Consider the following 23,817-nt stretch of genomic DNA (forward strand, 5'->3'; position numbering starts at 1 on the left):
ATTGGGGACTGGATTAGGATGGGAAATGCTTTGACTGCTATTATATTTGGTCTCAGGGGAAGGGACATCTAGACAGGCGGCTGTGGCACAGGGAGGAGACAGAATGAGCTTGAAGGAGAGGAATGAGTGACCCTTGGCCACTGGAGACCCTCTGCTGTCTTCTGAGTCATCCCCTCCTGCAAGTGTAGCTTTAAGACCAAACAGGGTTTGTTTGAAAGCTCTGAAGAAAGCTGCCCGTACCCCTGAACTCTCTATTGTGCTAGTTTGCTTTTGCCTAAAATCCTTAAACTATAGATCAAACCTTGGATTCAATCTTGACAAAAAGGGTTCTTGAGCATAAATATTTGGCAGAGTTAATGGGCCAAGGGGTAGACTAAACCCAGCACAATCTTTTTTTTTTTTTTTTTTGGTTTAGGGTAAAAAACCAAGACTGTTGATTTATAGGAGAACCTATATCTAAAATAAGAAAGGGAACAGAAAGAGGATGCTCAGGTTATGGTATGACAGGGAGGCACTGTTGGGACAGGGCGGGGTTGGAGCTCCGAGGGGACCAGGAGACTCTGGGCAAAGGCCATTCGTAACCTGCAGGATCCCTGTGCAGCTGTCACAGAGAAAACTCCTCATCCTTTTTATTAACTCAGGCTCCTTGCTTTATATATGTACGTTAATATGTATAACCTATTATAATGAGCATAATGATAGCATAGATATAATGTGTTATATTTTAGCATATCATACATATTAATATATAATGTATATTGTATATATTAGAAACAACACGCCATTTCTTTGGGTTCCTTGCTTTTAATATATACATTATATGATATATAATTATAATACATAATATATGTAAATGTTATCTATTATAAATATGTAATTGTAATGTCTTAGATATATTATAAACAACATATAGTGTCTGTAATAAATAGATAATGTATAAACACATAAATAAATAATGTACATGACACATATATACGCTATTTGGATTTAGATATTCTTGTTCTGCTCATTTCAAAATTTGAAAGATCCTTATTGTCCTGCAGTGTGGATGGAGACCTTTCAGGGAGGCAGGACTGCATTTCACCATGTAATTTACTATATTTCCCTTCCACAGTGATTGTGCCAGTGAGATAGTTCTTTTAGTGAAGACTTTGAAATGGACAGGTTAATTTTGAAGTAGGAATGGGAGGACTAACACAGTGTTCAAAATAACCTAGCACAGTTTCCATTGGTAGAAATACTGCTCCAATATAGAAGCAGTGCAGGACACAAGGCAGGAATGGGGAGGGCACATGATGTTGCAAAAGTTCTACCTCATTCTCCACTGCAATTCATGCAGGATACAAGGAGTTATGAAGACAGGAAGCTCCTGGAGTTGAACCATGTTGTATGACCAAAGACTGCGTTTGGTCCTTCTATCTCTTAGGCTAAAAGTGGTGTGATCAGGAGACACTGGAGAGTTAATTTAGTCTCTGAGTCATAGTTTTCTCAAGTGTAAAGTGCTAAAAGTATCACTTGCCACTAGTCAAACTGTAGATCATGTGAGACACTTATAGAGGTCCTCCATTCAAAAGTAAGAATAATGTAGGTTTTTAAATATATGCAAATCTATCTTATTACTTCTATAAGAAATCTAGATGTAGAAAGAGGAAAAATGATCTTAGAACCACAAAGGACACTCATCAAAAATGAGTTGTCTTTCAGATGCTCTAATTAGTACCTTCAAATGCTCTAATTAGTTCCTTTTGAGGAAACTGAGTAAATGGAAGTGGAATAATGAAATGACATGATTGGGAAGACAGAAATGAAAAAGAGGCCATTGGGAAAGGCGCTGCCATCAGTAAAAGGCAGAGAATTGCAGTCATGAGGGAGAGGCAATCCCTCTTGGATGTTAGAATATATGGTTGAGAGGGCAGGGACCTTTTCACGGAGAAAAGGTCATTGGACTGGGGCCAGCAGAGTTTTATTGGTGACCAAAGTTAATAGTGAGCATTTATTAATCAGTCCCAGGTGCATAGTTATCTCATTTAATCTTCACATCATGCCAGTGAGGTGGCTCCTATTATTTTCCTTCATCTTCAGCTGTCCACAGTTTAAGAGAGGCTTATGGAGCTTAAATGAAGTTCTACAACTAGCCAGAGGTGGAGGAGTCAGGCTTTGACCCCAAAGCCAACCTGGTCTTACCCCATTATCCATTCTTCCCCGCCCCCCCACCCTTAGAAACTAGGAGTTTGATTCCACCAGTGGAATGGAAGCCAGACTGCAGGTTCCTCGAAGGGGAAGGTGAAAGTTGGCAAGGCAGAAGCTTGTTCGCAAATTTAGCTCTACAGGGGGAGAAAAGATGGTCTCCAAGTCACAGACAAGTGAAGATTTTTTCCCCCCAGAATGGACAGACTTGTGAAAGAGGGGAAATACAAGATGCTGCAGGAGGATGGTGCCTCTTGTCGGCCACACTTGTGAGATTTTTAGAGCTCAGTGATACTGGAAGTGATGTCTTTAAAGTCATGTTTTTTTGGTGGTGGGATTTTGCCAAGTGTCTCTCTCCTTTCCTGCATGACATCTCTGAGATTTTTTTGTGGGGGTTCACTCTCCATTCCAAGTAGGCACATACTACGCTGCAGTCCACTACTCTGGAGGTCTTCTACTTCGTCCTGTGTTCTCTCCATCCCTCCAGTCTCCTCTCCATGTTGGTTTCCCCCAGCCCCCAGCTCATTTGCTGTCATATACACAAGTGCTGTTTTGCCCTGAGAAAAGCTCCTCTCTTCAGAATGCTGAAGGTCAATACATACCCCAGGACTGACACCTCCTCCCAGAGTAGGTTAGCATTTCAGAGAGATTGGGGATGTGGGGGTCTGGTGTACTTAAATAAAGCAGGATTTAGAACTGTCCTAAGGGAAAGGAATTTATCCTCATTGTTCATTTAGTAAGAGCGGGTAGCCTCTCAGGCCAGATGGGATGTTCAAACACTGGAAAGACATTTGTGTGAAGCTATGGGTTGGGATTGTCTGGCTGGGAGGTGTGGGGTGGGGAATAGCTACTCACTCAGGATGGGGTCTTCAGATGGCCAGAGTCCAAGGCAAACCATGTGTGAGGAGAAGTCATCACTGCTTCCTCTGGATTCCTGTCCCTGGGCCAATTGTCAAGGCAGAGATTTTTGTCAGAAATAATTGTGAACAAGGTGGTGTGATTCCTCCCTCACAGAGAAAGCCAGGATTTGACTCTTAGGAACATTCCTTCCTCACAGAAGACTTGGAATCTGTGTCAAGACTTGGTAGTTGACATAGTCATGCAGCAATGTTTAACCCCAAAGCTGTTGTTCACAGGTGTCAGCTTTCAGAAAGGCAAGCCAGACACACTGCTATCATTTCCTTGAAGGAAAATGAAAAAGACCAAATACACTGTGCAGAAATGTACTTCTGTAACCCCAGGCTGACTTAAAGAAGTTGGGAAGACATTTGGGACATGAACATGACCCTATCGTTAAAGAAAGGAGATAGAGCTGAGAATTTAAGCTAAGAAAAGGGAGGGAAAAGGAAGTGTTCTCAATTCTTTTTTCTTTTCTTCTTCCTAGCAAGAACCAGTTGAGTCATCTTTGGGGCTTAGTAATGGAGTAAGTGATCTTTCTCCTGAGTATGCGGTCCTGAATTCAGCTATAAAAAATGAAGTGGATAGTACGGTGAACATCATAGGTAAACTGTTTTGACATCTCATTTTTTATACACACAAGTAGCCCTGTGGGGTCTAAAGTTTGTACAATGTGACTTGAAATAACTTAGCCAGTGGGAGGGGGTCTTGGAACCATCTCAAAAGGCAAGTTCCAGCCCCCAGATTTCAGAGCTAAAAATGAAGGCCTTTGAGGATCAAAGAAACTTAGATGAATCAACCTCAAGAAAAGAAGGTTGAGGGGCCTCCCTGGTGGCTTAGGGATTAGTCTCAGTGCTATCACTGCTATGGCCTGAGTTCAATCCCTGGCCAGGGACCTGACCCACATGGCACAGCAGACCTCTCCTGTCTCACCCGCTGCTCCCCTCAGCAGTGTATTCAGTAAATCTACCTATTCTGCTCCCCACTCTGTCTCTGGTGAATGCTCTCACCCCTGCACCTCTGACCTACACTCCTGTTCTTGTGTGCAAAAAATAAAGAAAGAAAGAAAGAAGGTTGAGTGAGAGTCCAAGTAGATAAAATGGGTTTTTCCCTAATGGGTAATGATTCGTGATCCTCAATCTTTCAATAATTGGTAATGTGGAAAAAAGTCTTTACTTATTCAAGTGGGGAAGCAAGAAGCAAGAGGATTCTCATGTATTCTCAGCGCCTGCTCCATGGCAGATGTGGCATGTAGATCCTGTAGATGGACAAACAAGCACAGTGACATGTTGCCAAAGGGCACATCTTGATTTCACAAAGAATTTTGAGCACCTTCTGTATACTAGACTCAGAATGAGAAGCAGGGTGGATTGGGGAGTGAGGCAGGTCCAATTCCAGTTTCATGGACAGACAGCAAAAAAAAAAAAAAAAAAGGCATAGATAGCAACAGCCTTGCCCTTGGTGATAAACATTGGGAAGGAAAACAATGGAGAGATGGTAGAAAATGACAGAGGACCAGATTTAGATTAATGGCCTCTCAGAGGAGCCATGTTCCCCCTGAAGATGGGGGGCAGGAGTAGCAGGCAGTGGAACTATTGGCTGTGTACTATAGGGAAGAACATGGTAGGAGGACTAGAAGGCCTAGTGGACTATGGTGGAGGCTGATTGGTGCTTTGGTGGTGGGTGTGGTATGATAACACATATCTGAAGAGGTGTGAACCTATATCCCTAACACTTTCAGAGTGTTGTAAACCAAAAATAATCTAAGTTGAAAAAACAGATCCACAAAACCAAACAGCCAAGTGTGGCTGAACACAGTAAGCATGGGAGAGGCACAAGGTTGGGTCAGGGAGGCAGGGCAGGGTCCTGGGGGGCCTTTGCAGGCCATGGGAAGAAGGTGTTTTATTTGCAAACTGCGTGGGGTATGTTTAAAAAAATTTTTTTTAATTGAAGAAGAATACACAATAAAGCACACAGATGTTTTATTTACACACACAATATAAACACCCCCTGGGAGGCTTTTAGGCAGGAGGGTGACAAGTGTGAGTTACTTCTCCATAAAGGCAGGCTGGGATGCTCTGAATGAAGAGTGGGGACTCTGCCAGAGTGGAGGCCCAGGGTGAACTTGTATTCCAGATCGAGCCCCAGAGTCCAGAACTGGGGGTATTTGTCCTCAGGTATCTTATGAGCCACGCCTGCTGCATTTGTAAACGGGGCTTCCTGTGCTGGTAAGAAGCAGAGGGCCAGAGCTGCAGAGCAGGTGACTTGTCTGGACACATGGAGTCTCAGCCAAGTTCCCCACAGGAGGCCGCCATGGGTGCCAATGTTGGGCACCCTGTCCCCTGTGAAGGAAAACAATGGAGAGATGGGAGATAATGACAGGGCACTAGATTCAAATTAGAGGCCTCTCGGAGGAGCCATGTTCCCCCTGAAGCCAGGGCCCAGGGATGGTATGGAGTTTTGGAAGTAGAGCCATGAATTGGCCATTCCTGAACGTTGCGATTCTTTTGCAGAAAGCATTTGAAGGGAGAGCGAGGAGTCTGTTCCCTGAATGCTGTGCCTTGGGGCAGCCGTGGCCTTGCCTTCCTTGTTGCTCACGGACCTGGCCTTGGGCCCCACAAGAGGTTTTTTTTTTTTTTACTGTTTTTTTTTTTTAATATTTTATTTTATTTTATTTTTTTAATATTTTATTTTACCCACAGGAGTTTTTGAGCTGAGGGGGTCTTAGAGAGCAGCATTCTTCTCACTTCCCTATGAGGAAGCTGCAGCTCTGGGGTGAGGTGACTTATCAGACCAGCAGCCCTGCCTGCTCTCCTCCTGGGCCCCAACGTGTCCCCGTCCCCCCCCCCCAGCCCCAGCTGCTTCCCGCCCTCCTGGTATGTTATTTATCTTCCCCTTCTCAGCAGGCAGTCCCTGGGAAGCTATGCCCGTTGAGCTCCTTTAAAACAGGAAGGTCTGGGCAAAACTTCAAGCACTTTCTTGTAAGATTCAGCTTATTTTGAGTGAATCTCTTGGTTTCTGGAACTCCCTTCGATATATGAGGTGAATTCAGCCTCAGATAAAATGTGAAACAAAAGCCAGAATTGTATTAGAATTTTCTTTGCTTTTTCAAAAACATTTTAAGTTAGATCTTCAGTATGCAAATTCTCTGGGGGATTATTCTTTACCTTTTGATATGATTTGTGCTATGTGAGTTCCATCTGAGTTTAATGAGCCCTTACTTCTGGGGCAAAGAGGAATCTGAGGTTTGGATAGAGAATCACCTACTGGATGAAGTGATTCTCTTCCTTGGCTTAATAATAAAATAATTATGGGTGGCAGTAAAATGAGCTTGACTATCTCTTTATAATTAATTGGTGACCCTTATGAAAGTATGTAATTATATATGAACTGGATCCATACAAGTATTTTAAAGAAATGGGTAATTTGTGATCAGTGCTAACAATAGTGCTACCCCAGATTTTCAACCCTTCACAGAGCTTTTGTCTGCACTCTTGCACGTGACCATTAATTAGCCATCTCGGTCCATGTGATTAGTGGATAGAGACAAGAAACGTGGGGATTTCTATTCCAAGGCACTGTGGAATTGGGAGATTCCCTTTCGTTTGCTCTTTGCCTTGTAGAAATGCCTATTTAAATATGACACCATTTCTTGCTTTCATTTCATGTTTCTAAACCCAGATTTCACTTCAGTTTTATACATAGGTGCCAAAATGAAAGCTTCAAGGTGTTTTCATTCTACTTTTATAAGCATATGCTTATAAGATTAAAATTGGCAGCTGGAATGAGTACTTAACATGAGTTTTGTTTTTTTTTTTTTTTTCCATGTTGTCTATAAGCTCTTTAGCTAAGGCAATAGATTGGAAATCAATAACTTAATCCAGCGGAAGCCAGTGCATTTTTTATTCCTGACAGGGCTGCTCTATGGTAAGTGAATCCAGTAAGTGTGCACAGCGTGAAATGCACCATTGCCCTGACAAATGAACTCTTGCTAGGTGGCTGCTGTTTTGCTTTTCTCGTTCTTGCTACAACGCCAAGCAGGAAGACACACGAGTGTGCTTGCAGTTGTCAGTGGGCTGTGCCCTGGCCTTGTCTTGTCCGTGACAGCTGAATATACTTTCAGACTTAGCTAGCTTCCAGCGAGGAGTGTGGTGTGGCCCAGCTCTCCTCTGTGGCTAAACGCACAGGTTCAGTGCCCCCAAAGACCTACCCCTGCTTTCCTTTTGGGAGGAGGGGAGTCCTTTTTGTTTTTACTTTTCCTTAGCATTGAATTATTTGTTGTGTGTGGTGACTTCTGTTTTTAGGAAGCGGAAGAAGCCAACATGTTGAATTGTTCTGACAATACCCTGCTGGCATCTTGCCCAGGTTAGCAGTGTTTTTGCTGAGCTGTATTGAAATGGTCTCCAGGCCAGTGTAAAAAGTTTGCAGGTGCGGACATTCTGTCTGGCTAGCCCAGGCAGTGCTTTATAACCTCATTGTGTTTCTTGATAAAAGGTAACTCCACCCTTTAATAAAACAAAGATTGCCATTAGACAAGGGAGGCTATTCATTACCCTCGAGTAAGTCAAGCAAGTCGTAGTGACTAAACGTAGAGCAATTAGAAAATAATGTAATTTTGATTTTGTCTGAATTTTGGCTGCCAAAAATGTACCTTTTGGGACTTTTCTTTTTTTGTAATTGCTTCCAAATTTGACTGCCTTTATCTGAAGTAAGCCTTGGGTAGCTTTTTAAGCCAAACTTAGGAATTTGATATGAACAGGGAGGAGCGGAGTGGCAGGAGAACAGATTCACAGCTTCAGGACCAACTTTAACATACCCACGGGGGCCTCATAGTTTGAGCTTGAGGTTGGCGTCCTCTGGCACCAGAATTCGTGATTTGAGGATGGCCAGACCTGTAAACTGTGTCTTCATGGTTTTTCAGTTCTTTTGTTCCGAATTCTTTTTGCCATTTTCACTTGGTGCTTAAGGTGTGAAAAATCCCATCTACAAGATAAATGTTGCTTTGGTGGGGCGGATCTTTAGATGGAGGAGAAGTCTTCCACTCTCACTCTGCGTAGGTTGTCCTGTTGGGAGGGCAGATCTGTTCTTGAAAATGGGGGAGAGAGGCCTCCCTGGTGGCGCAGGCCGTTGAGCACAGCTCTGTGAAGCTGTCCGTAGGCTCTGCAGTGCGGGTTTGATCCCAGCCAGCCAGGGAGATACCAGCATGGTGCGGCAGACCTCTCCTGTCTTGCCCGCAGCTCCCCTTTGCAGTGTATTTTGTCAGTCTGCGTGTTCTGCTCCCCGCTATGTCTCTGGTGAATCCTCTCACCCTCCCGCACGTCTGGCTTATACCCCGGTTCTTGTATGCATGAATAAATAAATCTTTACAAAAAAAAGAAAAGAATATGGGGGAGAGACAAGACATCCAATTGAACCAGCACTCATGGACAATCCTCAGCAATATGAGCCTCTATGTGGGATATGAACCAAGATGTCACTGTACACCCAGACACAGAACGAACAATACAACCTATTTTTCTTCAGCTGCCTGCATCTTGGAAAGTCAGGTCACAGGTCAGACTCTCAGTCACCAAGTGCAGTTGGAAGCCCTGGGCAGTGCAGCCTGACTGTTGTCTTTTCAACTTTATAAAGTTTTTATTTACCCAAGAAGCCCGCCATCTTTTTATGTGGCTGTATATATTCTTCTCCCTCCTCCTCTTCCTTGCTACCCCCATCTCATTTATAAAGACTACAAAGCCCCCCTCCCTCTCCTCGTCATGTTTCTCCAAGCCCCTTCTTTCTATTTCTGATACGGCTCCCAGTCACCTACATTCATTCCTGAACTCTGCTTCCACTCTGCCCCCTCCCCGTCCATTCTCCACACATTGATTTCTGTTTAATGCCCTCTCCCCATGTCACCATTGCCCCCAGGACAAAAACTCATGTCTCATTGTGTCTCCAGGGGCCTTCGTGAGCCAGCCTCTGCTCATCATCATTAGCCTTGTGGATCTGAATTATTCTGATGACCTCAAGGTGTGTCTATAGAGAGGGCAAGGTGCTTGTGAGTTTTGTTTCTACGGAGCTGCTGGAAAGGCTCGGTGAACACAGCACAGTGAGGAAATGACTACTGGCAGAGCCCAGGTCGTGTTTGGTGCCAACCGCAGCCGCTTGACCTGGGTTTCTGCTTCTAGACCCTTGACCCTTGAGCCATATTGATGAAAACAACTGGGTTTGTTGGGACATGTTACTTGCTCTCCTTTCTAGTAGCATGTAGTGCTGTTTTCTCATGGGTGAAGAGTATTGTGCACCAGTCATACTCTTGCTTCATCCTACACCCACCCAACCTGTTGAGCTGGGCACAGTCAGGCCCAAGCAAGGACAGAACTCCCTTCTCTGAAATGACTACCGCCCAAGTGACCCCCTCCCTGTCCCCCCTCCCGTGCCCCGCTCCTCTCAGGCCCCTAAATCAAACCATAGCCTTGTTTTATTTTTTAAAAACTGAAAAAAAGATTGGAAGTTAGACTTGCATTTGAGTCCTAGTTCTGCATTTTTGATTTCCCACATGATTCTGGGCAAACACATGATTCTGAAACTCAGTTTCCTCACTGTAAGATAGAAATAATAAGACTGAGCTTGCCCACCTCATAGGCTTGCTTGGAGGGTCAATGAATATTTGCAAAGAATCACTGTGTGGGTGGAAGGTGGTAAAATAATAATCTCTGATGGTATTATCAAAAGCATTTAAAAATATATTTGAGTAAGAAAAGTAGCTCCCCTCTGTGCTGTGGCATTATAGCTGGTATTAAAAGTTTCAAAACTCCAACTTCCAGATAAGGTCAAAAAGAAATTTCTCTCCATGGTATCAGGCTGTTGACTTGATTTTCATAAGCCCTGCTGGCTACTTGACTGTGTTGCTGTCTGGATGACCTTGGCAGTTTTCTCCACCTCTTTAGGTTTCAGCTTTTTAAAAAAACTAAAATGGTGGGATCACATCTAAATGTCTCTGCTTTTAAGAGTTTCCTCTGGAGCATAGGGCATCCGTCACAGGTGGAGCCCCTACATTAGGTCAACAATTATTAATAAAGTAAGAATGACCCTTTAAGGTATTAGACCGGTTCATCAGTAGTGAGCCATGAATAATATTGTTGTAGCTCTCGGCAACTAGGTCCAGATAAAATTACATTCCTGTGGGTGACTCTTTTCCTGGTGTGCTGACCTTGTGCTGGAGATGTGTAGTGGATTTCTAGCCCCTCTCATCATTGGAGAATTTCCTTGGCACCCAACAAAGAACAGTTGAAAAGCTGTTTCACTATTGGTTATGAGCCCAGAATCTTATTAAGGTGAGATTTGGGAGTTTTTAATCCTAAAAGGAGCTTAGAAAGCCAACAGTAGCTCTGTCTGGGCTTCATTAACTCTTTCTGCTAGGAACATCCCATTGCAGAACACTTTGAGCTTTGGGTTCAGATAAAGCGGGACTGGAATCTGATTCTGACACTTATTGGCTGTCCGATCTTGAATTAGTTATTTAACTCCCATGATGCTTTTGCTCATGCTTACAGGTACAATAGTTATACCTTCCTTGTGGGATTGTTCACCGTGGCAGAGAGGTAGTGGAGAGGCAAAGATAAATGTTCAGGAAATGTTAGGTCTTGTTGTTATTATTTATTCATATCAATACACTATACCTAGGGAATAGCACTTCTGACTTTATTTGCTGCTGGGATTTCCCTCTTTCTCTTTTTGACTTTTAGCTTATAAATTGGAACATTTCCATGGTGCTCTCAGTGACATTAAGATAGAGAGAAGTGGTGTTTCCATTTTGAGGCAGAAGGCAGCACACTCCCTAGAGAAAATTTGATCATATGAACTGTCTATACAACTTAGCTACTTTTTTGTCTTAAGTCAAGTGCAGGAAATGAAATACAGGTGTTCAGACCTATGAATTCTATCCAGTTGTGTAACCACCACCACATTCAAGACATGGCGTGCTGGCCACTGCAGCCCTGTGACTTCCTCACTTCATCTGGGTCTTATAATGCCTCCTTGAAAGAAGATGCACACACCCTCACACACCCCATTTGGTTTCCACTATTTCCACCTTCTTCAGCAATTGCATCTGAGGACTTGGGATAGAACAGGACATAATCTTGTTTTCCTGGTGTTTTATTTTACTTGGGAGAAGAGACAGAAGAAACTTGAGTGATGTCAGTGTTGTCACTTAGTCTGTGTCTGGTGAACTGCATAATTGATGCTCTCATACTCAAATTTGACAGTCCAAAGGATAAAATAAGTATCTGGGAGTCTGCTTGCCATATATTGTCTGCTTTCATTTCTTTTATATTTTCCAGGAAAACCTAAACAGCATCCAATTTCCCTTTAATTCTGTGTGCTGTGACTTTGAGGTCTCTTGTTATTACATCTCCAAATCTTCTTTCCCAATCTCTTTTGTACTTTTCCTTACTTACTTAGACAACTGGTGAATTCTCATTCTTTTCTATAACTTTCTCTAAGTAGAAATCAGGTTATCTTTTCCTACCTCTTGCTAGTCATTTCGGCACCAAACCCCACTCCTAAAAGATTTAAAACAGCAACCCGTTTGGAAACAAAATACTTGAGCAACTAAAATACTTTGAGTAATTATGGCTAACTTCTCAAGGAGACTGGGGTATGGCTGTCTTCTTGCCTAATCTGAATAGTCTATAGATGGGTGAAGAAAATATCAGGGATACAGAATTCTGCACATAACCCAAACTGTGTGACTTTGGAGAAGTAACTCAACTTCTCTGGGCTTGAGTTTCTTCAATTATAACTGGATAATTATATTCTCTTATTCTCATGGGTTGAAATGTTAAAGTAACATACACAAGCATGAGTAAAACATTGATTGTGATGGCAAAGTGCTTTGAGAGCCTTGGGAAAACATTGTTATTCCATCTGTTTTTGGGTGCTAATTTTCAGGGACACATCAGCCAGCCAGTTACCAACAGAAGTATACAATCATCTCCATTTAAAAGTAGAACAGGGCATTAGGGGTATTCAAATTAAGGCCATAATGAGCTATCACTACACACCTATCAGAATGGATAACATGAAAAGATACAACAGCACAGGCTGGCAAGAATGTGCATAAATTAGATTATTTATACCTTGTTAGTGGGAATATAAAATGGGATGGCTGCTCCGGAACAGCAGTTTGGCAGGTTCTTGTAAAATGAAATCTACAATTACCATATGATCCAGCAAGTACAGTCTAGGGCATATATCCCAGGGAAATGGAAACTTATGCTCATTCAAAATCTGTACATGAATGTTCGTAACAGTCTCATTTGTAATAGACAAAGAATGGAACCAACCCAGAAGTTCTTAGTGGGTGACTAGTTAAGCAGATGGTGGTACAATCATATTGTGGAATATTACTCGGCAATTAAGAGGAATCAATTATGGATGCACACAACAGCTTGGGTGAATCTCCAGAGAATTATGCTGAGAGGAAAAAAAAATTTCAAAATGTTACTCTGTGAGTTCATTTATGAAATATCCTGGAAATGACAAAGTTACAGAAATAGGGATCAAATTAGAGGATGTCAGGGATTAGAGACCAGGGGAAGTGACTGAAGGAAGTTCAGTATGGTTATAAACAAGTACATAGGAGATGCTTATGGTGATGGAACTGAACTGTTGAGGATTTGACTGTGGCGGCAGGTACATGAAACTGCATATATGATAAAAATGTATGGAATTAAATACACATATTAACACTCAAACAAAGGAGTACAAGTAAACTAGAGCAAATCTGAACAAGATGTACAGATTGTTATTAATGTCCATATCCAAGATGTAATATTTCCTATAGTTTTGCATGATGTTATCATTGTAGGAAAATGTGTGAAGGGCACTAGGGCCTCTCTATTATCATTTTGTAGCAATTGTGTGGTATCCACAATGATGTCAAGCTAAAATGGTTTAATTAAAGAAAATTGAGGCAGGATTTGGAGCTGGGTGGTCAGAATCCATCTGTCTCACCAGGGTTCGGGGGGTTTTTGCTCCTAGCGTGCTAGACTTGGGGAACCATTCTGTTCCATTGTTCTGCTGTTTCACCCAGTGGTCGGGAGTGTGAACACACCTCCCACAGCAGGAAGCGACACAACAGGGTGGATTTGGATAATCCTTCTTTCTTTCTAAGATTTGATAATGTTTGCCTGGATCCCAGGGCCCAGAAAATTAGCCCAGCAGTTTGCTTCCGAGCAAGAACAGAGAACAGATGTGGGTCAGGTTCAAAGGTCTGTATGTCTAGCTCTGGGCCTTTGTCTGGATGCAACTTCTGGTCCTGCAGCCTTGGCTGTGACTGGGTTGGGTTTGGGATAGCACCACAAGTAAGAACCTTTGGCAGATGTGCTGGACACAGCTCTGAGGAGCTAGGTTATTGGCCAACTGCTTCTCTGAGGCATTAACCCAAAGTGAAGTCTTGTCATGGCAGATAATTTGTGGGGACAGAATTCTGTTGTTGGCTATTCAGCTCTTTGGGGGAAGGTTTTTTTTTTTTTTTTTTGAGAGTTTTGGTTAAGAATTGTGAAGTCAGGCAACATTGGTGCATGATGACTCTCTTCCTTTGAAGTTGTAGGACAGTCACATCTGGACAGCAACATTGAGGATCAAGAGATTGTCACTAATCCTCCAGACATTTGCCAAGTCGTGGAAGTGACCACCGAGAGTGACGAACAGCCGGTCAGCATGAGTGAGCTGTACCCCCTGCAGATCTCCCCCGTGTCTTCCTACGCAGGTAAGGGGGCAGGAGGAAAACTCTGGAGCTGAGCAGGGAACAAGGCGGGACAGTCCTTCAGTCTAGAGCCCGTTTCAGCACACATCAGAGAGCCTCTGCTCTGTCCTGGAAATTCTTCTCACTGGAATTCGTCTTGCTTTAATCTTCTTGACCAACATCTTGGACACTTTTTTTTTTTTTCAGATGATGTGGTCATAGCATTTTTTTTCCTTGTTCACCCAAAACCTTTTCATGCATGAATAACAATAAGATTTCTTTGGGGAAGTAATTCTTCCAAGTCTTTCAGTTGCACAAATTATGAAAAATTTGGAAGTGTGCTTTTTAATGGAGCATCAGGTTGACCAAGCTGGTAGGATCATAAGGATCCTCTCTTCCACTTCCTTCACTTTTGGAAGTGAAGGGACTTGCTCAAGGTCACACGGATAGGAAGGGTTGGGCCAGGATTTGGACTAAACCTTCAGACCCCAAGCTCCATTCCATTCTGCCAAGCCTACTTGTCACTTCCACATATTCCTCTTTTTTTTTTTCTTTAAAATTTTGTACAGCTGTTAATGGGGTTGGGTGGCTGAGCCCATTTCCGAATCCCCAGGAAATGGCCACATCACTGCAGGAATTGGTCCAGACAGTCAGAGGGTTAGAACCAGATTCTCCCATCCTTACAGACTAAAGTGATGACTCCTTTTCCCACCAACATTACAGTGTCTTGCACTCTCTTCTTGATGATTTCCATTTAACTTTGTGGGACTTGATCATAATTAGGAAATAGAAATTCTGAGTCAGTGTTATTGCTTGCTAATAGTAAAAATAAAAAAATCTCATGAGTAACCACAGCTTTAATAACCGGTTCAGGGATTCTTATGAGGGTCCTTTATTTGTTGCCATGGGGAGTGTCCTTCACTTAGGGTGCCAGCCTGGCATTAGAAATGGATTTATTGAAGTGACAGGCTTATGAATTAATTAGTCACTAGCCTCACTTTGTTTTTTTAACTTGATTTCTAAAATTGTAATAAAATATACTTAACATAAAACTTTCCATTTTAGCTCTTTTTAAGTGTACATTCCTGTGACATTAAGTATATTAACATTGTTGTGCAATCCTCAGCACCATCCATCTGCATAACTTTTTCAGTACCCATTAAACACTGACTCCCCATCCTTCCTGGCCAGCCCCTATCAACCACCATCTATTTTCTGTCTCTTTAAATTTGGTTACTCTAGGTATCTCCTAGGGGTGGAGTCAGCAGTATTTCTTCTTTCATGCTGTCTGATTTCACTTAATGCCTTCAAGGTCCTAACTTTCTTTTGTGCAGGGAACATCAAAGACATGTGAGAGCAAACCTTGGCTACCAGAAACTTATTATCAGTCAAACAGGATAAGCTTGTCATCAGTTATTTATTCATCAGACATATTTGGAACGCCTACGTGTGCCAGCCCCTCTTTGGACTTTGCTGGTCCTTGGTCATAATAACTGCTATTGGTAGCATGTTTATTGTGCCCTGGGAACTGTGCTGAATACTTGGAATCGATGGACTTATTTAATTATCATGAGAAATTAACCCTGTCAGCCTGGGAACCATGATTATTCCCTCCTGCAAAATTAAGAATCCAAGACTGATATGTGTCCAGCGACAAGCATCAGGTAGCACAGTTAGGACCCACATGTTGCTGATACCAAAGGCCTGTTCTTTACCGTTCACTGCAGTGCTAACCTGGACAACCACGTGGTCCATTCTGAACCCAGCCACACCCATGGTCTCAAGCTCCTACCAAAGGTTTTGCCTTAATTTCATCAATGAGATAATTGAAACTTCAAACTCTAAGCCATTCTGCTTGTATTTATATAGCTACAGCTAAAAAGGCAACTTCTATATCCTTTTGGGCACACTAGTGTGCAATTGTGTATGCGTGTGCATGCTTTTTTGTTTGTGTGTTTGTTTGTTTTAAGGGATTGGTGCTTTAGAATAGACTTTATGCCTGTCTCTTTAGAAAAACTTTCCTAAAGTCTTCTTGAGGGTTCTGGAAAGACCTCTTCATGCTGTTCTGCCAGCCCTGGCATTTAGCTTTAGCAGAAGAATCCCAAGAACAGCTGATCCATGCAGAGAGACATGAAAATTTCATTAGCCTTTTCAGGACATTTGCATAGATTTGAAAGGAAGGATTTCGGTGCCAGGCTGGCAGGCTGTGGCAGGTTGTGTTGGAGCCTCGCTTTGCAGCCTGGCCTTTAGTTCTTCCCGTTGTTTTCATTGTCTGAATTCTCCAGAACCTTTTGGAGGAAGCTTATTGGATGGAGCCAAAATATTTCATCACTGCTTCTTTTCTAGAGCTTGCAAAGACATAGCAAATGTATCTGCTGCTGACCAGGGGTGGTTAGATTTTTTAGTCAGGAACTTTATAGCATTCTGCTAGGAAAGGCAGCTTTTTGATGGTATTCAACTTTCTTACTCTTTAATGTTCCCCAACAAAAGAAGCTGTTTGCCTGTTTTTCATGAGAGGGTTCCTTTGTTCCCCTGTTTAGCTGAATTTCAGCCTCCTCTCACCACTTTTATTCATTTATTTAGGAAACTGGTATCTAGAGGCTGTTGTTGGCTATTTCCCTCCCTGCTGATCACTAGAAGATAATTCCAGCAGTATTATAAAACTACATTCAATTTTACAAGTCTGTTCTTAATATTAAATATTGTCGGGAGCAAAAAAAGATACAGGTATTTTGAGTGGAAGTACTTGCATTAGATTTCTTAAAACATAAAATTCTGGTTAGATTTGTAAAACTTTTTTATATCAGGGAGGGATGTCTCAAAGCCTAATGTTTGGAAACTCTAGAGAGTCATTTGATTTCAAAGGTCAACCTTCAAATGGTCTCTTGCCCGATGTGTGACATGAAGACTTTGTTAGGTTGTTGACAGTTTAGTAGTTTAAAAAAAAAAAAAAAGCCACCATAGTATTTTGGGAAAGGAAAGATGAAAGAATGGAAAACAGCTTGAGAAGAAAGCATAGTATAAGGATTCATCGGTTATAGGTAAGAGACCAGTGATTGCCTACTGACCAGCAAGCAGCAGTTAATACTTTGAGTCCTTACGGAAGCCACATGAGGCTTACATTTTGTTGAGTGGGGCAAAGATAAAAGAGCTTTGAGATTAAGAGGACTCAGATTTAGACCTTTTAATCAAGCCTTCCTGTGAAAGTGATTGAGGAAATGATGCCAATGTGTTAATAAAACTTGTTGAACAAGAGCCTTCCAGAAAGGTACCAGGATGTCAGAGTGCAAAGACTTTAACATAAAACATCTTGTCTCCCTCCTCATGTTGTTCTTAATCTGGTTTGGTAATAAAAACTGGAATTCAACCGAGACTAGCACCTTCCTCAAACTGCAGCTCTGGAAGAGTCTTTGTGATCACGTAATCCAAGCCCCCTCCCCTCTCACCCTGGATGCATTCAGCGGCTGAGACAGGAAAGAGGAAATGAGTAACTCATATACCTGTGACACTTTGCCCTTATTCTGATACACGTTCACCTTATTCACAACCGTGGTAGCGAAGCATCTGCAGTTTTGCTGTTTCTCCCCCCATTGTAATCACAGTAAATTTTTTCAAAAGCCAAATCCAAACGAATCAAATGAGAACATGAAGCAACTGACGCTGATATTTCCGTAGTCACATTAGCCTGTGTAAGGGCCGGACTGGCCACAGTGCAGGTTTTCTGATCCCATGCAGACCGGGTAAAGGAGGAGTCAGAGTCCTCAGTAGTTTTGCAGGTTTTTTATTTGGGGTCCACCAGGCATATGGCAGGCAGGGGTGCTGGCTGGGGGGCTGGGAGGCTGGCAGGCCTCCCAGCCCCCAGCAAGTCTTCACTCTATCTGGGCTCTCTGGAGTTGGTTCTGCTGCTTCTCGGCTTCTCTTTCGGCTTCATACTGATACTACTGCTGCTGCTGCTGCTGGCGTCCCCGTGACGCCGCCCTTAAAAAGCACAGTCTTAGCTCAGCTGAATCCCATCTACCTATGCCCACACCCTATTCCAGGTGCCCGCCATCAGGCATGCATTCAGGACAAGGATCCATCATCTATCCTGATGGCGGAAGGGCAGAAAAGCCTGATATTTTCTTTACCCTACAGCCTGAAAACAGCAATTGCTGTGAGCTGATGGGTCATGCGTGAAGTGATCTTGCAAATGCAGTGGTGCAGTAAGACAACACAACAGAGGAAAAGGGTCTTGAGCCCACCCAACGAAGCACTTTGAGCCAATGATTGGGGCTAAGCTAGCCCTTGAGGACCGCGGTTATTTTGGAGAGAAGGGTTTGCTTTCGTGGACTGGAGCTTCACACATCTCCTAAGCTGAAGGCACTTGAGGTTTTAAAAAATGAAAAAGGAGAAACTTCAGTTTAATGTGGAGTCCTCAGAACTACTTCAGAAGCAGTTGATCTTAATTTAGAAGCAATATTCAACTAACATTTGTGTCAGCTGAAAACATAAGTTCAGAACATGTGTGTCTGTTCTTGTCTCAAACTATTTCCCTGAAGTTGAAAACTGGGAACTTCAAGGAAATTAACATTCTGCTGATGTTCATGGTCCGTGCACTGCCTTACCCACGAGCGGGATTCAGGGTCAGCCTTCCAATCCCTCTAATGACAACACCTTGGGTTCTAGTGGAATCCCAGGACTCTGGCGTTAACTGCTCATTTTTGCATGTGTCCAGCCCCGCAAGCATGCCTGGTGGCTTTTGTTTATTTGCCTTCCTTTGAAGGCAAATGGAAGATAATTAGGAGTACGTGGAAAGAAGAGAAACCTTGGCATCGTAGCAGAGTGACAGCTCCACATAAAAAGAGAAAGGAGATCTTGACGTTTCATCAGGGACAGAGTGACTTTGGAAAGCAGAGTTGCTGTGTTCAGCGCACATGGCCCTGGAATCAGAAGTGCAGTTTTCTTTTCTCCTGTGCTAACTCAGTCTGCAACTTGGCATATTTCTCAATATCTCTGTTCCTCATTTTTCTTGGGAGTGGCAGCACTGATTCCTGCCTCCTGAGGATACTGAACTGGCATGAGGTTTATATGAGGAGGGGAATTTTCATTGTGTGTGCGCGTTTGTGTGTGTGAAAGAGAGAGCTACAGATCCCCCCCCCTCCCCAGTATCCAAAAATAAAACATTCCTACTTGATCTGATTTGGTGTGTTATATTTTGGGCTTGGGGTGGTTAAAAATGTTTTTTATAAGATAATGGTAATGGTACTCGCAGACACAAAAAATAACCTGCCAGATCATGCCAACGAGGAATGTTCTACTTTGAGATAGTGAAGTAGGGTAGGGGGACATACATTCCCTGCCCCCAGCACTACTAGTATGTTTTCATAGGTAGAGTCATTACCAGCCAAGGCCAATGCCTTTTTCTGGGCATTTGTATCCCCAGCGGGGAGACTGGGAAAGTCTGTTTTGTCAGAGCACAGAGGCCTGTCCTCTGGTGGCTCACAAGCCACCTCCATTATCATTTGTGGGTGAAGTTACGGGAGAAGAGTGGTCGAGAATGTTGCCCAGGTGGGTTCAGTATAAGTCAACCTTCTTGTTCTTTCTGTTCAAGGAATGAACCTGTGGCTCAGTTTGTCCATTTGTTCTATGCCCTTTAATTCAGAGAGAGCCTGCCTGTGGCTAATGCTGTGGGTAGCTGAAAGGGCTCTATTGGGCTGGGAGCCTCTGGTCCCAGCTCTGCTTCTGCTTCATGTGAGGGATGTCAGTCCCTCGGGAGGTCTGCAGTGGATGTGAGTAGAAGGTACTAGAGCCCACTAGCTCTTTTGCATCATGGAGGGGATGATAGAAGCTGCTTCCCCACTTAGGGTCCCTGTGAGGGGTAGCCTGCCCTGCACATGACATTCCTGAAGTATTCCCCATTACACTTTCTCTTTAGGCCTTGGCTGTAAAATGAATGCCCAGCTCAGGGTCTCTGTGCTTTCATTTCTTTATGTTGTGCACATGGAAAAACTGCAGCACTCAGTTTTTTATTGAAAAAATTTGAGAACTTACTGCTTAAAAATTTCTTGTATTGCTTGTGGGGGTGAGGTGTTACCTATAGGTGCTACCTATTGCCGTGGACTCAATTTAGCGCAGTGTGCAAAGTCGAACGAGGCTGATGAGTTCAGGACAATTATCCATAAGTTACTGGGGGTTGCTGTGTGCCAGACCCTGAGTGAGGCCTTTTCTCATGCACCCTCTCATTTATTTATTCATCACAGTACTATTTGGAAGGTGTGAACACTCCCATTTTACAGATGGGGAAACTGAAGCTCAGTGAAGTTCAAAACCAGCTCAGTGTCTCCTTGCCAGCAGGCTGAATCAGGATGGTAACTGAGTTGTTACCTGTTGCTGTCTAGCACTATAACCACAACTTAGTGGCTTAAAAGAGCACACAGTTATATCCCAGTTTCTGAGGCTCAGGAGTCCAGGCGTGGCTTAGCTGGGGCCTCTGCTCTGGGACCACTTGTCTCCTCAAAGGCAGCCAGAGAGGCCGCTTTCAGTCTTACATAATCACACACATCCTTCCCTTTTTCTCCTGATTCAAAATAAGTCACACATCCCACCCACACCCAAGAGACAGAATCCCACAAGATAGTAAACAACAGGTGATGTGGATCATGGCGGCAGCCCTAGAATCTCTCCCCCAGCAGTAACCCAGGTGGAAAATCAACTTAATAAATCCAAGTTACAAGTACTAGGGGGATATGAGGTAGCGGAGGGAAATGAGTAGAATAGGGGTAGATGGGGAGACTCTGAGACAGAACTTGAGCTAGTTGACTGGATCAGAAGAGAGGACTAGTGTGGGGCACTGTGGAGAGAGCAGCCATGAGGAGGGGGCTGACCTGGGCAGAAGTTAGCACAGGGGATGAGGAGGAGCAGAGAGAAGCACCCCTCGTGGCCCAATGGAGACCAGCACCCCATCCTGGGAAGGACAGCTTGTGATTAAACATAGTCTGGCTCTTGGAAAGTGAGCTACTCTAAACCCAGTCTCTGAGGGACCCAGATTAAAGAATTAAAATCCGGGCCTCCCCAGTGGATCAGCGGGTTGAGCACAGTGCTGTGAAGCTGTCCGCAGCCTCTTCAGCATGGGTTCGATTCCCAGCTGGCCAGGGAGATACCCAAATGACGCAGCCGACCTCTCCTGTCTCGCCCACCTCTCCCCTCAGCAGTGCTTTCGGTTGTTGGCCTGTTCTGCTCCCCACTCTGTCTCTGGTGAATTCTCTCACCCTTCCGCGCCTCTGGCCTGTACCTAGTTCTTGTATAAATAAATAAATCTTAAAAAAAAAAAAAAGAATTAAAATCCCCTCTAGCGTCTCCCAAGTACAAGTTTTCCACCTGGCTCAGGGGACCGAAGTGTTGAGTTTAGTTACCCATCTTGAAAAAGAAGTGCTGATGTATTTTTTTTTTTTCAAACACTGCCTGAGCCTCAAAACAGTTTGAGTGGGAGCAATGATGGCCCTTTGTTTTTCTCTCTGTGAACAGAAAGCGAAACTACCGATAGTGTGCCCAGTGATGAAGAGAGCTCCGAGGTAAGCATGGCCGCCTGTGGCTCCCGCAGACACACGGGCGCCTCCCCACCTGCGCGGTGGTTGCCTTGCTGCTAGTTGAGTTTCTTTTCTTTTCATCATGAGTTTTAACATTTGGACTTTGTGTGTGTGTGTGCGTGCATGTGTGTGGGGTAAAGTATACCTAACACAAAATTTACCATACTTTTGGATTTTGAGTTCTAAAATGAAACTGGGGGAACCGAATGGGTGGACAGGCGGTTGTCATCAGAGAGAGAGGCTATGACGGCAGGAAAAGGAAATTGAAGCCAAGACCGAGGCATGTCGGTTTTCTTAGCCCTATAAACATCCCATTCACAAGCAGAAATAGAACGTCCTGAGTGGCCAAAAGCAGTGACCGGCAGTAGGGAGCAGAAAGAACTGAGGAAGATTATCCCCAAATATACCTGGAGCCTGTCCCTCCCTGATCCCTGCCTAGAGGCCAGTTGTGTGTTCAGTCTTGATACCAAGTCTGCCTCTGATTTCCCTCCTATAAGCTGGTTTTACACAATGGCAGGAAACTGGCTGTAATGGTGATGGAAAGCATTCCCCTAACTGCCTGCTTTGTGTCTGTGTTTGAACGAGGTGGGGTAGAGAGAGAAAAAGAGAGAAAGAACTCTAATGATTGTTGGAATTAGTGATTTCCCAAAGCACTAAATGTTTTCGAGTCAAGTCCAGGAATTCTGCTGTTCACATATATTCCAACCATGTTTCTTCAAGGTGAGAATTCCAGCTCCTTCTCTGAATGAAGCCAATCTTGAGGCCTGGCATCCCTGAGCTCTAAGCCACACCCATATGAAAATAATCAAGAGGCATTCACTATCTGTTACTAAGTTTTCTTCACTGCCCTTCCTCTGAAAATGCAGGTTGACTCAAAAATGCATTGGGCCAGCATTGAGGAACCATGGTGCCAGGATAAACCAGCTGTCGTGATCTAAAGTCTACCTAGTGATCAGGCCAGACATCCAGAGTAGAGGGATGCCAGAAACCAACCCGTGCCTTGTTTTCCTGCCTTCATAGAATAGTCTTGACTATATTTGGAGGGGGTAGCTAATGGGAATTAATGAAAGGGGAAGAGAAACTATTGCTTGGAGCATGAATAGTTGGGTATGGTATTCATCTGAGGGCTATAGAGTTGCTAAGCTCCTTTTTCATTTCACAATTAAAAAAATTCAGTTAAAAAAGGACAGTGGCTCACTTTTTAAAAGCCATTTCACAGACGGCAAAGGAAATATATATCTATCTTAATTATTTTCTTTAAAAGGTGCGACCACACTGGCGGAAGAGGAACATTGAAGGCAAACAGTACCTCAGCAACATGGGGACTAGAAGCAGCTACCTGCTGCCCAGCATGGCGACCTTCGTGACTTCCAACAAGCCTGACCTCCAGGTCACCATCAAAGAGGAGAGCTGTCCGGTGCCTTACAACAGCTCCTGGCCCACTTTCGCAGACCACCCCCTCGCTCCCTCCGTGACCCCAGCGCCCAGCAGCAGCAGACCAGACCGGGAGACGCGTGCAAGTGTCATCAAGAAAACGTCAGACATCACCCAGGCCCGCGTCAAGAGCTGCTAAGCCTTTGACTTTCCCCAGTGGTTGTTGGGATTTTCTTGGCTTTGTTTCATTGTTTGTTTGTATTTTATTTTTCTCTCTGACACCTATTTTAGACAAATCTAAGGGAAAAAGCCTTGACAATAGAACATTGATTGCTGTGTCCAACTCCATACTGGAGCTTCTTTTTAACTCAGGACTCCAGCCCATTGGTAGATGCGTATCTCTAGAGCCTGCTGGATCTCCCAGGGCTGCTCCCTCAAGTTCAAGGACGTCATAGGACCAACACCCACAAGGGCAGTGGAGGTGCTGCATTGCCTGCGGTCAAGGCCAGCATGGTGGAGTGGATGCCTCAGAATGGAAGAGAAAATGTGAACTAGCTGGAATTTTTTATTCTTGTGAATATGTACATAGAGCAGTACTAGCGACGTTGCAGTCTGCTTCTGCACCTTATCTTAAAGCACTTACAAATAGACCTTCTCATGATCTTGCTCTATTTCATAGCACATTCAGCCTCTCCCTTCCCTGCCCTCGCCCTTGGCACCCATCCATCCACCCACCCACCCACCCACCCACCCATCCATCCATCCATCCATCCATTCATCCATTCATCCACCCACCCATCCATCCATCCATCCATCCATCCATCCATCCACCCATCCACCCACCCATCCACCTACCCATCCACCCATCCATCCATCCATCCATCCACCCATCCATCCGTCTGTCCGTCCGTCCGTCCGTCCATCCATCCATCCATCCATCCATCCATCCATCCATCCATCCATCCATCCCATCCAGTTCCTTTCCTCCTTTTCCTCCCCTCAAAGGCTGAGTTCCGCATCCCTGAGGAGGAGAAGAAGAAAATGAACTTCTCCACAGAT

The 23,817-nt window shown here is 43.9% G+C and overlaps 1 protein-coding gene across 2 annotated transcripts in view; it reads left to right on the forward strand.

Annotated features, from left to right (window-relative positions):
• IRF2 (interferon regulatory factor 2) overlaps positions 1-23,496 on the forward strand; it is a 75,108-nt gene extending 51,612 nt beyond the window's left edge. For both annotated transcript variants that reach the window (XM_037526403.2, XM_054701036.1), the window contains exons 6-9: positions 3,572-3,689; positions 13,679-13,843; positions 21,323-21,369; positions 22,649-23,496. In XM_037526403.2, coding sequence (XP_037382300.1) covers positions 3,572-3,689; positions 13,679-13,843; positions 21,323-21,369; positions 22,649-22,957 — 639 coding nt within the window. In that variant the 3' untranslated portion in view covers positions 22,958-23,496. The remainder of the gene's footprint in view (positions 1-3,571; positions 3,690-13,678; positions 13,844-21,322; positions 21,370-22,648) is intronic.
• Positions 23,497-23,817: the final 321 nt, after the last annotated feature.

This window comes from Talpa occidentalis, unplaced genomic scaffold (genome assembly GCF_014898055.3).
Source record: "Talpa occidentalis isolate TD23 unplaced genomic scaffold, MPIMG_talOcc4v2.1 talOcc4.4, whole genome shotgun sequence".
Lineage (NCBI taxonomy): Eukaryota > Metazoa > Chordata > Mammalia > Eulipotyphla > Talpidae > Talpa > Talpa occidentalis.